At 41.2% G+C, this 13523-nt stretch overlaps 1 protein-coding gene across 9 annotated transcripts in view; it reads left to right on the top strand.

The window, feature by feature from the left end:
- The window catches only part of TRRAP (transformation/transcription domain associated protein), a 149781-nt gene extending 139962 nt beyond the window's left edge, over positions 1-9819 (top strand). For 5 of the 9 annotated variants that reach the window (XM_034784980.1, XM_034784982.1, XM_034784979.1 and 2 more), the window contains 3 exons: positions 933-1136; positions 2271-2465; positions 8568-9819. In XM_034784980.1, the coding sequence (XP_034640871.1) occupies positions 933-1136; positions 2271-2465; positions 8568-8852 (684 nt within the window). In that variant the 3' untranslated portion in view covers positions 8853-9819. The remainder of the gene's footprint in view (positions 1-932; positions 1137-2270; positions 2466-8567) is intronic. The other 4 variants (XM_034784974.1, XM_034784976.1, XM_034784977.1 and 1 more) reach the window with 1 other exon arrangement.
- The last annotated feature ends 3704 nt before the right edge of the window (positions 9820-13523 follow it).

Genomic DNA, 13523 nt, shown 5'->3' with positions numbered 1-13523 from the left:
TGTTAGACTTTGTCTTAAGTCAAGGGCCTAATTTAAAACCCATTGAAGTCAATGGGAGTCTTTCTGTTGATTTCAGTGAATTTAGGATAATGCTCCAAAGGTAAAGTTTTTGGGTCGGGGACTGTTTGATTACATCTGTACAATGCTTAGTATGATGGGGCCCCACCTGGCTCCAGAGCCTCTGGAAATAACTAATACAAGTAACAAATAATATAAATATCAAGCCCCGAAGGGAGGATTTGAGTTCACTGCAAAGTGCTTCTTCAACTTGGAGTGAAACTGTTCATCCCAATTAGTTTTCTTAGTGTTTCTTTCCACTCTATGAAAGAGGCAATCTGTGTATTTCCTGATTGCGGGGTATGGGATATTTGGTAGGAGTGAATTGATACTGGTTATATTAATGAAGCGACAGCAAGAAAATTTGCTGATGAAGAGTTAAGTACTTCTCTATCAGTCTGTTTTATGCAAGTGCAGCAGGATGGTGTATTGAATGTCCTTAGGATCACTCCTGATTTTTCTTGAGATGTTGAGTAGAAGGTATAGTAACTGTTTGGTCTCTTGGCTTCTGTTAGATCTGTAAGCACCTTTTTTGTGTTCTTATGATAATCATTTATCTGACGTTCTCAAGGGAAAGAAACATCTCTCGACATAACTTTGAAATGACATTGAAACCATTCAGGATATACACTTTCAAAATTTCTCATCATATGTTTATAAAAGAGTTAGTTAGAAAAAATACTGGAATGAATTCATCTGTTTTAGAATCATGATTCCACCTTAAAAATGGAACCGTTGAGGGATTGAGCTGTGGTCAAGTGAAAAATTCTCTAAGTTAGTACTGTTATTTCATTAGTATATTTTTAAATTGACCAATCAATAGATAATAGTCGTTTAAAAACCATTTGTCTTAACTAAATTTGCTTTGCTTTTAGGTTCTTCGAGATATACTTAAAGAAGTACAGAGTAACATGGTGCCACGCAGTATGCTTAAGGAATGGGCTTTACATACATTCCCAAATGCCACAGATTACTGGACGTTTCGAAAGATGTTCACAATTCAGTTGGCATTAATTGGCTTTGCAGAATTTGTCTTTCATTTAAATAGACTCAATCCTGAGATGTTACAGATTGCCCAGGTATATTGCATTCATTGAAGATGCACATTATATTATCTTTGATAAACTGAAATATTGTAATTTACTTTTGAAAGGACTATATATTTACTATACACTGTACACTGATTTTGATTATTTTTTTTTTTTGGCATGCGTTTATGCACCCCGTGTGTAATCAATAGAGCATTTCAGTAGGCCTCTCTTTTCACTACATGATTACACAAAATATATGCAATAATAAAAAATGACATCAGTGGGCGCACACATTACCCTCTAAATTCTCAGCTTTTGGAAGGACAACTCCTGTTCGTCAAAAAGGGTCTCAAAAAAAATCATAAAAACTCTCAAATGTTCATGTAGATGTGTGTACAGTCTCAGATTCCCTTTTCCCATTCTTCGCAAGCACTATCTTGGCTATTTCCCTGTGTCAAATATCAAGTGATTTTAGAGCATCATATTCTTATAGGAAATATTCATTTTCCAACTCCATTCTCTCTCTCTTCCCCCCCACTCCCTGCTTTAACATAAACATCTAACATGAGACTTGCCAATTTAGTAGAGCAAAGATGGTATATCTTAATGTAATTTTAATGCTCATAGAGGTATACTCTATACAACAATTAAAAGACTAAGAATCCCCACCACTCAGCCATGGCTTTCAGATGCATACCCAGGGTGAACAATGCAGTGCTTTCCTGAGATGCAAGCAGAATGAAGATTTATCTTTCTGCCCCTACTCGCTCACCTACCACAACCACAAAAGAACCTGTTCTTTATGGCTCATATTCTGAACCATATATTTAATATGGTTCTTACTTTTCTTCTTTCTACACAAGGTTTGTAAGAGAATAGTATATGTCTGAAATTCTAGATACCCATTGTTGTTCAAGTATTGCTTGATCAAGAGAGCAAGGCAGTATTTGAACAAAGGAAATTAGTGTTTTTTTTTATTCTTCCATATTTAACTTCCATCTTTGTTACAACACTTTATGCTAGGGAAATGGAAATATTTCACTGATGTATATGGATTAAACTTAAAGTATTACTCTGCTCTGAGTATTAACAGTAAAAATAAAGGTCTATTAGTGATTTGTATATGTTGATTTTTCTTTTCTTATATAAAGATTCATACCTGTGTCTCATTTTAAAATCTAGGATACTGGCAAGCTCAACGTGGCATACTTCCGATTTGATATTAATGATGCTACTGGTGATTTGGATGCCAATCGTCCTGTCCCATTCCGTCTTACACCAAACATTTCTGAATTCCTTACAACTATTGGCGTGTCTGGTCCATTGACTGCATCAATGATTGCAGTAGCTCGCTGTTTTGCACAACCAAACTTTAAGGTATGTACAGTATTTACCTTTAAATAGTGTTTTACAGGCATATCACACTTGCACTATAATGTGTCCATAGTCGGTATGCTTGGTATGCAGGAGTTCTGACTCTATTCAGTCTTGGAATGCACCACCAGACTTGGTGGCATCCTTGCATTGGAGGAAACCGGAGAGAAGACACCATTCTCCATCTCCAGTACAACCCAAGCAGCAGAAGAATTCAAACACTTTTGCATCTTCTAGCCAGAAAGAAGGCCCCCTTCATTTTTGAGGGCTTGGTCTCTGACAGAATCAGCCAGAAGTTAGAGCTAAGCCAGCTCTGACTAGATGCTCCCCGGTACCACATTTATCATCTAGCATTGTAAAGTTGTGGACTTCAGCACCACATCCTCATCATCCTTGGATGAGGCCACTGTCTCTGAATTTTCCTCCATGGTTCCTGACAATAATAAGATGTACCAGGAACTTAACAAAAAGAATAGCCATCTCCTCTGTGCATAGCTGGAACCGGTCCAAGACAATCCATATAAGTTAGATGTTTCGCAGGGCCTGCTAACTTGGCTTTACCTGTAATTAAGGCCATTTTAGGGCCTACCAGAATCCTTCAGCAAATTTCCTCCCCCTTGACACCCACTGCCAAAAGGATGGGGAAGAGTTATGAAGTTCCTTCTCAGGGTCATTAGTATTTTTATTCACCCCCAACCCTAAGATCTTTGGTAGTAACAGCTGTGAATGAAAAGGCAAGACAAATCTAGCCCCAAAGACACACAGAAATTGAATTTGGTTGGGAGAAAAGTTTATTCATCATCAGGATTGCAGTTTAGAATTGCTCACTATAATCACTTTTATTGGGATTAAGTGTTGAAATTTGTGGACAAGTTACCAGATGATGCCAAAGAGGAATACAGAGCCCTTGTGACTGAGGGCCACCTGGTGGCAAGAGCGTCCTTGTAGGCTGCCTTAGATGAGGCAGATTTAGCAGCTTGAATAATGGCAATAGTGGTCACTCTGCATCGTGCTTATTGGCTGCAAACAGCTGGAATTCCAACCAAAGTCCAATAGACAATTGAGGATTTGCCTTTCAAGGGCTTAAATTTATTTTTCAGAGAAGACAAAGCTCTGCATTGTCTTGAAGATTCTGGGGAAACGCTAAAGTTTTGGGGCATTTGCATCCAGGCCCTAAGAGAAAGCAGTTCTGTCTCCAGGTCCAGTAAAGGTACCTATTCTATCCTACAAATCAGCTGGACCAAATCTAGGAGGTGCCATAAGACTCAAAGAAGACTACTATCTCCTCCACCACCATGTGCTACCTCTAAACAATCTTATAGCATATAAGCAGTCTGACTTAGTTGAGGCCAGCATACCACTCACTCTGATTTTCCCCTCTCTTTGGCAGCATGTTGTTCCACTCATCAATGGGTACTAAGCATATTGGAACTGGGATAAACCCTGCACTTTTCCTCTATTCCCCCGTTCCCATTCCCCTCCACCCCACCCCTTGTCAGGAACTATTTTCACGAGACTTCTAATTCAAGAAGTCCAACCTCTATTACAATTCGGGGCCACAGAAGAAGGGATTCTATTCCCATTATTTTCTCATTCCAGAGTCCAAGAGAGGCCTCAGACCTGTCCTAGACCTGCAAAACTCAACAAATACACTTTTAAAAAAAAATGTTTTGTATGGTTACCCTAGCATCTATTATCTCATCCCTAGGTCCCAGTGACTGATTTGCTGCCCTTGACTTAAAGGATCCCTACTTCCATGTGGCCATTCACCAGAGTCATAGCAGATTTTTAAGGTTTATTGTAGTAAATCGTTATCAGTTAACAGACCTTGCCTTTGGCCTGTCTTCAGCCCCTCAAGTCTCCACAAAGTGCATGGCAGTCATTGCAGCACATCTCAAGAAAGTGGGTGTCCAGGTATGCCCATGTTTGGTTGGTTTGAGGTCAGTCAAGGGAGCAGGTGGAGGTAGCCATCAAAAAGATTCAATCCTCTACAGTGTGTGGTGCTCGTTCGTTGGGCCTGTTGATTAGCAAGGGCACATCAGTTGTCCTGTCTCGGCAGAGAATCGAATTCATAGTAGTGATTCTTGATTCTATGACTACAAGAGCATATTTACTTCAGGCCAGGCTTCCAGCAATATTGAACCTTTACAGGGACTTCAGTGTGTATCCTCGTACAGCAGTGAGGAATTTTCTGAAACTTCTAGGTCACATAGTGGTTTGTACATATGTGACTCAGCATGCCAGACTTCACTTAAGAGTTATTCAGAGCTGGTCTGTCATGCCTTTTGTTAGCTGGATGTACTAAATCACATACCTGCAAGTGTCGTCTTGTCCCTGGATTAGTGGATGGGACCCCGCCAGAGTTTGCAAGGTGGGGTTTTGTTCCCCCACAACTCTGCCCTCCATGCCCCTGGTCATAGATGTTTTGTTTCTCGGATGGGGAGCTCATGTAGGGGACCTCCAGACTCAGGGACTCTGGTCAAATGAAGATCTGTCTCAGAACATCAATGCTGAAGAACTTTGAGCTATCCTCCTGGTCTGTCAGGTTTTTCTCCCTCTCATCAGAGATGATACGGTGCAGGTAGTCATGGATAACACCGCAGTTCCATTTGAACAAGCAGGGAGGTTCCAGATTAGACCCCCTTTGCCAAGAGAAAATGAACCTATGAACTGTTTACATTCACACAATTACACTCAAAGCATCTCATCTCTCAGCAGGTCCAAAACTGTTTTACGGACCATTTCAGCAGAACATTCAGCAGAGATCGTAAATAGTTCCTCAGATCTGACATAGCAAAGTCCATTTTCAGCCTTGGGGAATGCCAAAAATAGATCTCTTCGTCACCTGACAACAGGAAGTGTCACCTGTTCTTTTCATGGGCAAGTCACAGTGCAAGGTCTTTGTCAGACATCTTCCTATTGTCCTGGATGGGGGGAAATTCTATATGCTTTTCCTTCCAGTCCCAATGGTACTCTGAGTTTTGTGCAAACTCAGACAGAATCACACCATTCTAATTTTAATAGCACCAGCCCAGCTTTGACATCGTTGGTTCTTAGACTGGTTGAGTCTTTCAATTCGCGATCCCATAACTCTCCCTCAGGTCTTGGATATAGTTTCACAGAACCACAGCCAGTCCCTGCATCTCAATTCTCTTAGCATACATCTGACTATATTGGATATTTGGTGGCTAACTACCCCGGAAGCTGACTGTTCCCTTGTGGTTCAAAACACTTTCTTATATAGTCGGAAGTCTTAAATAGTGGGAGGAGGTTCTCCGTGTGGTTCCAGCAGAACGGTACTTCTCCTTTTTAGGCTCCCATACATTTTAATCTGGATTTCTTGCTTCACCTAAAGGTAAAAGGACTGTCTATTTAATACCCTGAGTTTTTATTTGGCAGCTATCTCCTCATTCCATCCTATAGATGGAAGATTTTTTTCCAACCCTATGACTATTAGATTCTTGAAAAGATTGTACAGGCTCTTCCCTCCTGTAAATGATCCCGCACTGTCATGTCATTTAAATTTGGTTCTATCAATTTTAATAGGACCCCCTTTTGATCCTGTATGTGTTCCCTTTCTCATCTCAATAAAGAGAGCATTCCTATTACTTCTCCCAGGAGGGTAGGAGAACTACAGACTTTGGTTGCTGATCCTCCTTATTTGGTGCCTTTTATAAAGATAAAGTTAGTTTACGTCTGCACCCTAAACGTCTCACTAAAGTGGTGTTGGATTTCATCTGAATCAGCCTACGTATTTAATAATTTTTTTTTCCCGAAACCTCACTCTCTCATAAAGATAAGGAAACACACTATAGTTTGGATGTCCGTAGGCTGTTAGACTTTTACCTGGAGTGGACAAAACAATGTAATGTTTCTTCAATTATTTAATTCCTTTGATGACCAGGTGAAGGGTCAGTGGGTCTCTTTGCAGAAGATCTCCTCCTGTATTATCTTTGCTATGATATCGATAAGGTCCAACCGCCTCAAAGAGTTTTAGCACACGCTGGAAAAGCTCAGGAAGCACTGACTGCTTTCTTAGGTCACATAAACATCAGACACATTTACAGGGCTGTGACTTGGTCATCTGTTCATACCTTCCACCACTCATTATGCTCTCTCCCAGGCCTCTAAAGATGGTGCTAGATTTGGGAGATTGGCGTTGTGTAGTCCTTGTTCAGGTAGACTCTGATACCTTCCTCCTGGAACTGCTTGAGAGTCACCTGAGGTGGAATGGACATGTGCAAGCACTCCAAGAAAAAATGGTTATGTACCTGTTTCATAACTGTTGATCTTCAAGATGTGTTGCACATGTCCATTCCACAACCTATCCTCCTTCCCCTCTACATTCGAGTACAAGAAAATATAGGCTTCCATGGTGAAAGAACTGTGGGGGGTGGTTGGCTCTGTCCATTTACACCCTCAACTGTCAGCACGAACGTGTGGTGGGCGCAAGTACCACCCCATCAGGTATCACTGTGGGAAAAATATCTCATGATTTGGTAAAGTGACATGCAAACACCTGAAATGGAATGGACATGGGCAACACATGCAAAAAAAACCCCCAAAAACAACCAGTTACTGAACAGGTATGTAACCGTTTTTTACAGATGCTGAGAACTCCACAATAACTTTGTAAATATTACATCAGGACCAATACAAACCCCAATTGAAATCTCTGTAGTTTGTCGTTTTAGTCAGAATACATAAGATTGGAATAATTTCACTCTAAATTCACTGTTTGCTCAATCAAATTAATATGAACCAGTTGTTTTACCATCCTAGCTTTGTAAGTCCTTGAAAATCTAAAAATGACAAATGCAGCATCATTTAGATCCTTAGGACTATACTGTGAATAGAAAAACACCGTGGCACCTCATTAGCAGAGTAGGATGTTGAAAATACATTGTTGCTTTGATGGACTTTGGCTCTTGACAGTGTAGTTAACTAAAGAAATTGGCTTAATTCCTTTTAAATTCTAATGCTTTACAAAAATGAGGCATCTTGCAGTTAGGCAGCAATTTGCACCAAACAACATTGCACAAAACATTGTAGTTACTTTTTTGTAGCAATTAGGCATTCTCATGCCATGTTTACACATTCAGACAAATTTTCAGATGTGGCCTTTTGTGTGTGTGTGTGTGTGTGTCTCCCAATTTTGGGGTGTACAACTGGAAACACCATCAGCCTGACTTTCATAGGTGCTGAGCACCCACAGCTCCCCTTGACTTTATTTGGAGGTCTGGAAGCACAGCATTTCTCACACTCAAATTGAGCACCTATTTACTTTTGAAAATTTGGCTTGGCTTTTAACCTTAGTAACCTGAATTCCTTTAATTCTTTTTCTTCAAAATACTGTTTTGGTTATGCCTAGAAAGACTTGGTTTTATAAACTATAACTCTTAGCATCAAAACCTCAGACTGCGTTTATACCTTACTATCAAGAAATGAGCTGCTAAGGGATGAGAGAAAATAGAAAACTGTTTTTTGTGTATTTCCTCTCGATAACAATAGGGTGTCCTTAGGATGCCAGTTAGCTGAAATTTCAAAAATTCAGTTCAGAAATCCACCAAGAAATTACAACTTTGGGGCAATAACTACTAATTACGTTCAGCTGAAATATGCTGCATTTACGTAGGTAGGTAGGATGTGGGACCAGAATTTCCTTTCCAGACTTTAGTGGTAAGAGTCATAGCTGTCTATCATTCAGCTAGTTATTTCTATTCTAGAACAATATTTTTCCTGAAATAAACCTTTATGTTCTTGTTTGGCAAAAATGTGTGTGCGATGCATAGAAAATAGTGTGTGTGTAAAAAATGTATTTGGTTTTGTAGTTCAGCTATGAAAAATAATTTGTAGGGGAAACTTCATAGCTTTTTATACGTTCTTTTTTGGGAAAAAAAATCTTAGAACAAAATAATTTGTTAAACGATACTTATAAAGCTTACTGCAAGTCTTAGTCCTCTGAAGCAACCAGCAACTAAAGGGTTAAGATTACAAAGAGACCAAAATGTCAAGATGTAATTTATTACAATTTAGTTAAAAATCTATAGCCCCTTGACACTTCTTCTAGTTAAACATAATTATCTAATTTTCTCCTTCATGCAGGTTGATGGCATCCTGAAAACTGTGCTACGGGATGAAATAATTGCTTGGCACAAGAAAACACAAGAGGATACTTCCTCTCCACTCTCAGCAGCCGGGCAACCTGAAAACATGGACAGTCAGCAGCTGGTTTCACTAGTTCAAAAAGCTGTTACTGCTATCATGACTCGACTACATAATCTTGCTCAGTTTGAAGGAGGAGAAAGCAAAGTCAACACTCTAGTGGCAGCTGCAAATAGCTTGGATAATCTCTGTCGTATGGATCCCGCCTGGCACCCTTGGCTGTAACTTGAAATTTAGATTTCTTTTTTGCTGCTCTTGTGTTGTGAGCCATGTATTATGGTAAGAAGAAAATGTGAAGAATTCATTTCAAACCTGTCACTGCCTTTTTTGTCAGTCTTCATTTTAATCATGTTTACAGAAGTACTACAGTTTTACTGTTTTAAGTTAATTTCATGACAGCGGTATTTCATGTACAAAGAAATGTGCTGATTTATTATTCAAAGACAACTTCCACAAATAGCTTAAAATGAGGGGGCGAGACTTAAAATGTGTACAGAAGAAATTGATGATAAGTGCTGTAATACTGGCACTGTTAGATTTTTAGGAATGGCATATCCTAAAACTACAGCATGTGAACTTTTTATACAGTATTCCCAGATCTTCAATTTTACTTGGTGAAATTTTACTGAATTTTCCTTCATTATACTACTATGAAGGAACACGTGGACTGTTTAAATACTATCCATTTTAATCCTTTCAGAAATTTACATGAGCTAAGTTGGTTTGTACAGAGATTTTTGTAACAAAAATGTATAGCAATGACTTTTTTTGGTTAGGCACTCAGAAAAATGATGAAACATTTGCTGGCTTTTCTTGGAGCCCAAGTTATGTACAGTGAAAGTGTAAGCAATTTTGGATATTTAGTTAAATGTTTGACAATGTATAAAAGGGAGTTTATAAAGAGGAGGGGAAAGTCATCCATTGATACATGTATGTGATGTAAATGGTATAAAGAAAAGCAAAAGGAGCTATAAAATGAACCAGTCTGATACTTTTGATTAGACTTCTATAGTTACAGTAGCTTCCTCAGAAAGAACCTGTTTCAATTTCTTTGTAATTTCAAAAACATCAGTTTAATGTTTTATTTGAGTCTTTCTGTTCTGTTAGCATTTTTATAAACCTGCAGTGTTGAGAATGTTATGCTTAAATTTGTACAGGGTGATTTTTCAAAATAAATATTTTGTAAAATGTTCTATGGTACTTATGTCAATGTAGTGTATTTTTGGGTACAGGAAAACGAAATAAGTGAAAAGGACCCAGCCACATCGTGGGTAATACTATAAATGAAGCAAAAATTGCCTACGTTCTGAACATAGGTAATTGCATTAATGGGAGTTGTATATAATTAGCTCTTCTTTGAGTGATTGTATTGTATTCCACTGAGGGTTATGCGCCAAGAGCCCGAGCTATTCAAAGTAGCATTGCTCAGCAGTCCACACGTGTCGTCGTACAGTAGAACCTCAGAGTTACAAACTGACCAGTCAACCACACACCTCATTTGGAACCGGAAGTACACAATCAGGCAGCAGCAGGATACCTTCCCCCCCCCCCCCCCCCCCCCCCCCCCCCCCAATAAAATAAAATAAAAAGTAAGTACAGTATTGTGTGAAATGTACACTGCTAAAAAAAAGTAAAGGGAAAGCAACGTTTTTCTTCTGCATAGGAAAGTTTAAAAGCTGTATTAAGTCAATGTTCAGCTGTAAACTTTTGAAAGAACCACCATAACATTTTGTTCAGAATTACAAATATTTCAGAGTTACGAACAACCTCCGTTCCTTAGGTGTTCGTAACTCTGAGGTTCATCTGTATCGCTTAGTGGTTTTGTATGAGACGACGAAAGGGTGGGGCGGCCTGACCACATCTCCAGTTCCTTCTCACCGCCACATGGTCCGAGTCGGAGCTTCTGCTGACCTCTCATTCTTAGTGACGCATTTTCTAAACAATTTTTTTTTTAATTTTGTTCATAGTTAGGATTTTATTGTTTTTTTTATGTACTTTGGTAATTCCCAGCAGTTTTTAGAATTAAGGACTTGGGATGCTGCTTTGGCCTTTTGTTGTGCCAAACAATACTTCCCTCTCAGCTCCCGGGTCTGGGTACTAGATTATTCCAAAGATGTTGGGATTCAAAGTCTGTGCTTCCTGCCTCAGTCGTTTTCCATCAGTGTTGAATACCAATGCTGTTTGTACTATTCAGGGAAAGCCCACATCACTTTCAGGTGCAGTATCTGCCTCATCTTCCCTACCGGTACACAGGAAGGCTGAGCTCTCCATCTCAAGAAGCACCTCATGGAGGTAGCTGTGGGCCGAAATCAGATCCTGGCCGGGGAAAACCCCTGTCCATTGGCCTGATTAATCCAAGAGCACTCCCCCTGCTGCAGAGCCTCCTTCCGGATCTGCTGATACCAGTGATACGTACCCCGTGTTGTGGCTTAGCCATGAGCCACGGAAGCATGTGCATAAGCATGGCAGTAAATCTTCCTTTAAATCCAAGAAGGAACCTGCAATCGTCCATGGGTTCTGGCCAGGAAGGACCTACACGCTCCAAGGTGCACAAGAGTGATAAGAGGCCGCGTTGCTTGCCAGATCCATGTATTCACCCCACTTCAGCTGTGCCAGCATCCTATGAATCGTTGGTCCCAAGACTGGTGCCTTTACCGGTTCCGGTCCCGTCAATAGACCAGATACCATTGGCTCTGGGTAGACTTGGAAGCACTCCCTGCCCTCATGAACTGTTTGCCCTGGAGGGAGCGAGGTCTCCGCATGTTCTTGTGCACTCACCTCTGCAGAGGCTCCATCTCCTGGGTTAGATCTACCTCCTGCTGGCCGTGTCTCTCTAATGCATCCCATTCCATCAGCACCACCATTCACGCAAAACTCTGAATCCTTTTGAATCCGAAGACCCAGATATTCAGCACAGTCTGCCGATTCCGTTCCGGAAACATGACTACCAGAGAGTTTTGATGGCTCCGTGGCAGTTTCCTCCTTTGCCTTTTCCAAGAAACTGGTATCTGGCTCCTTGAGCCCAAGTACAACAACAGCAGGATCAACCAGGTTGGCCATATTGGAGCTCATGGCTCTAATATTCACCTTTGGAACAGTCGTGTTCAGCTTGGGAGAACTCCCCTCTTTCACCACCCCACCTTCATTCAGTAGACATTTGGAAATAAGGTTAGATGATCCAGCTTCAGTGGTACCAGTGAATCTGGAGAGATTCCCTTTGTTATCTCCAGATGCAGCTGTGTCATCAACACCTTCCTCCCTGCCAGAAAGCTATCGTCTGTTTCAAGAACTCATATGGAGAATAGCCAATGCTCTTGAGATTCCACTGGAAGAGGGGTAGGACAGTAAGCACCAGTTACTAGACATTTTGCATGCATCGGCACCAGCAAGGGTGGCCTTACCAATCAATGCCATTCTTCAACCAGCATGCGCTATGTGGCATACCCCGGCCATATGTGCATCAATCCCGAAGGGGGCCAAGAAAAGGTACTATGTTCCCCTCCCCCACCTCCCTGCCAAAGGGTCAGAATTTTTATTTTCACACCCTCCACCTAACTCCTTGGTAATACAGGTGTGTCAGAGCAGACCAAACAACACCACACGTGCTCCACCCTGGGAGGCAGGGAGGGTAAGAGACTGGACCTCAAGGATCAATAGATCTTTTCCTCCATTTCGGATTTCTTACTGGTTGGCCCTGATGGCCAAGTATGACTTTATAAACTACGGCCAGATAGAGAAATTCGCAGCTAAGCGACCTCAGCAAGATCGTACTCTATTCCAAGCAATTTTACAGGAAGGCAGGTTGGTCACCAGGTCCATACTTCAAGCTGCTGTTGATTCAGAGGATATGTCCTCACACGTATTGGCGACTGGAATTGTCAGGAGGAGGGAATCCTGGTTACACTCCTCAGGTTTCCCTAGAGAGGTGCAGAACACAATCAAGGACCTTCCCTTTGAATCATATCTCTTCAGCCAGAAAACGGATGATTCCTTACACTCATTAAAAGATACTAGAGCCACCTTATGATCCATGGGCCTATATACATATGCACCAAAGAGAAAATTTTGTCTCCCACCACCAGCCCAATGCTATAGAAATCAACGCTTCTGAGGAGGTTTGTAGGCCCAGTGGTGGTTAGAAGTGCCCTAAACTATACAGAGCCCGTCCACCAGTTCCAGCAACACAGGGTACTCCCCACCAGATGGGATATGAACCCATTAAATGAGAGTACAAGCATCAACCACAGCCACGCTCAACAACATGCCCATTGCGGACATATGTAATGCAGCCATGTGGAGTTGGGTACACACCTTTTCCTCTCACTATGCTCTAGTACATGACTCTGCGATGGGCACCTCATTCGGTGCAGCGATATTTTGTTCTATGGTTCCACCATCATCTTCACACCCTCTTTCTATCTAGGTACTGTTTGTCAATCACTCTCAGTGGAATACAATAGGGACCATCATTCAAAGAAGAAGAGGAGGTTGCTTACCTGTCACTGGAGGTCCTTTGAGATGTGTGGTCCCTATCTATATTCCAATCTCACCTTCTTTCCCCTCTGCTGATGGCTCTGTAAGTTTGCGGTAGAGAAGAAACTGCAGACACAGTCGGTCTGCGCCACCCTTTATTGCCTCCGGACAAATCATGAGGCAGTACAAGGGTACGTGCGCAGACCGTCAAGTGATGCTACTTTGAAAAGCTCCAGCTCTGGCTGCATGCGTATAACCCTCAGTGGAATACAGATTGCAACCACACATCTCGAAGAACCTCCAGTTTCAGGTAAGTAACTTCCTCTTATTTACTCCTGAAATGGTTGAGCTGTGTGTGTGGGAGTTGCAAATAGTAAATGTATACATGGGGTGGGGGGGAAACCACCTTGTAAGTAGGTAGAT

Source organism: Trachemys scripta, chromosome 10, assembly GCF_013100865.1.
Source record: "Trachemys scripta elegans isolate TJP31775 chromosome 10, CAS_Tse_1.0, whole genome shotgun sequence".
NCBI lineage: Eukaryota > Metazoa > Chordata > Testudines > Emydidae > Trachemys > Trachemys scripta.
This window is presented reverse-complemented; position numbering and strand designations above follow the sequence as displayed.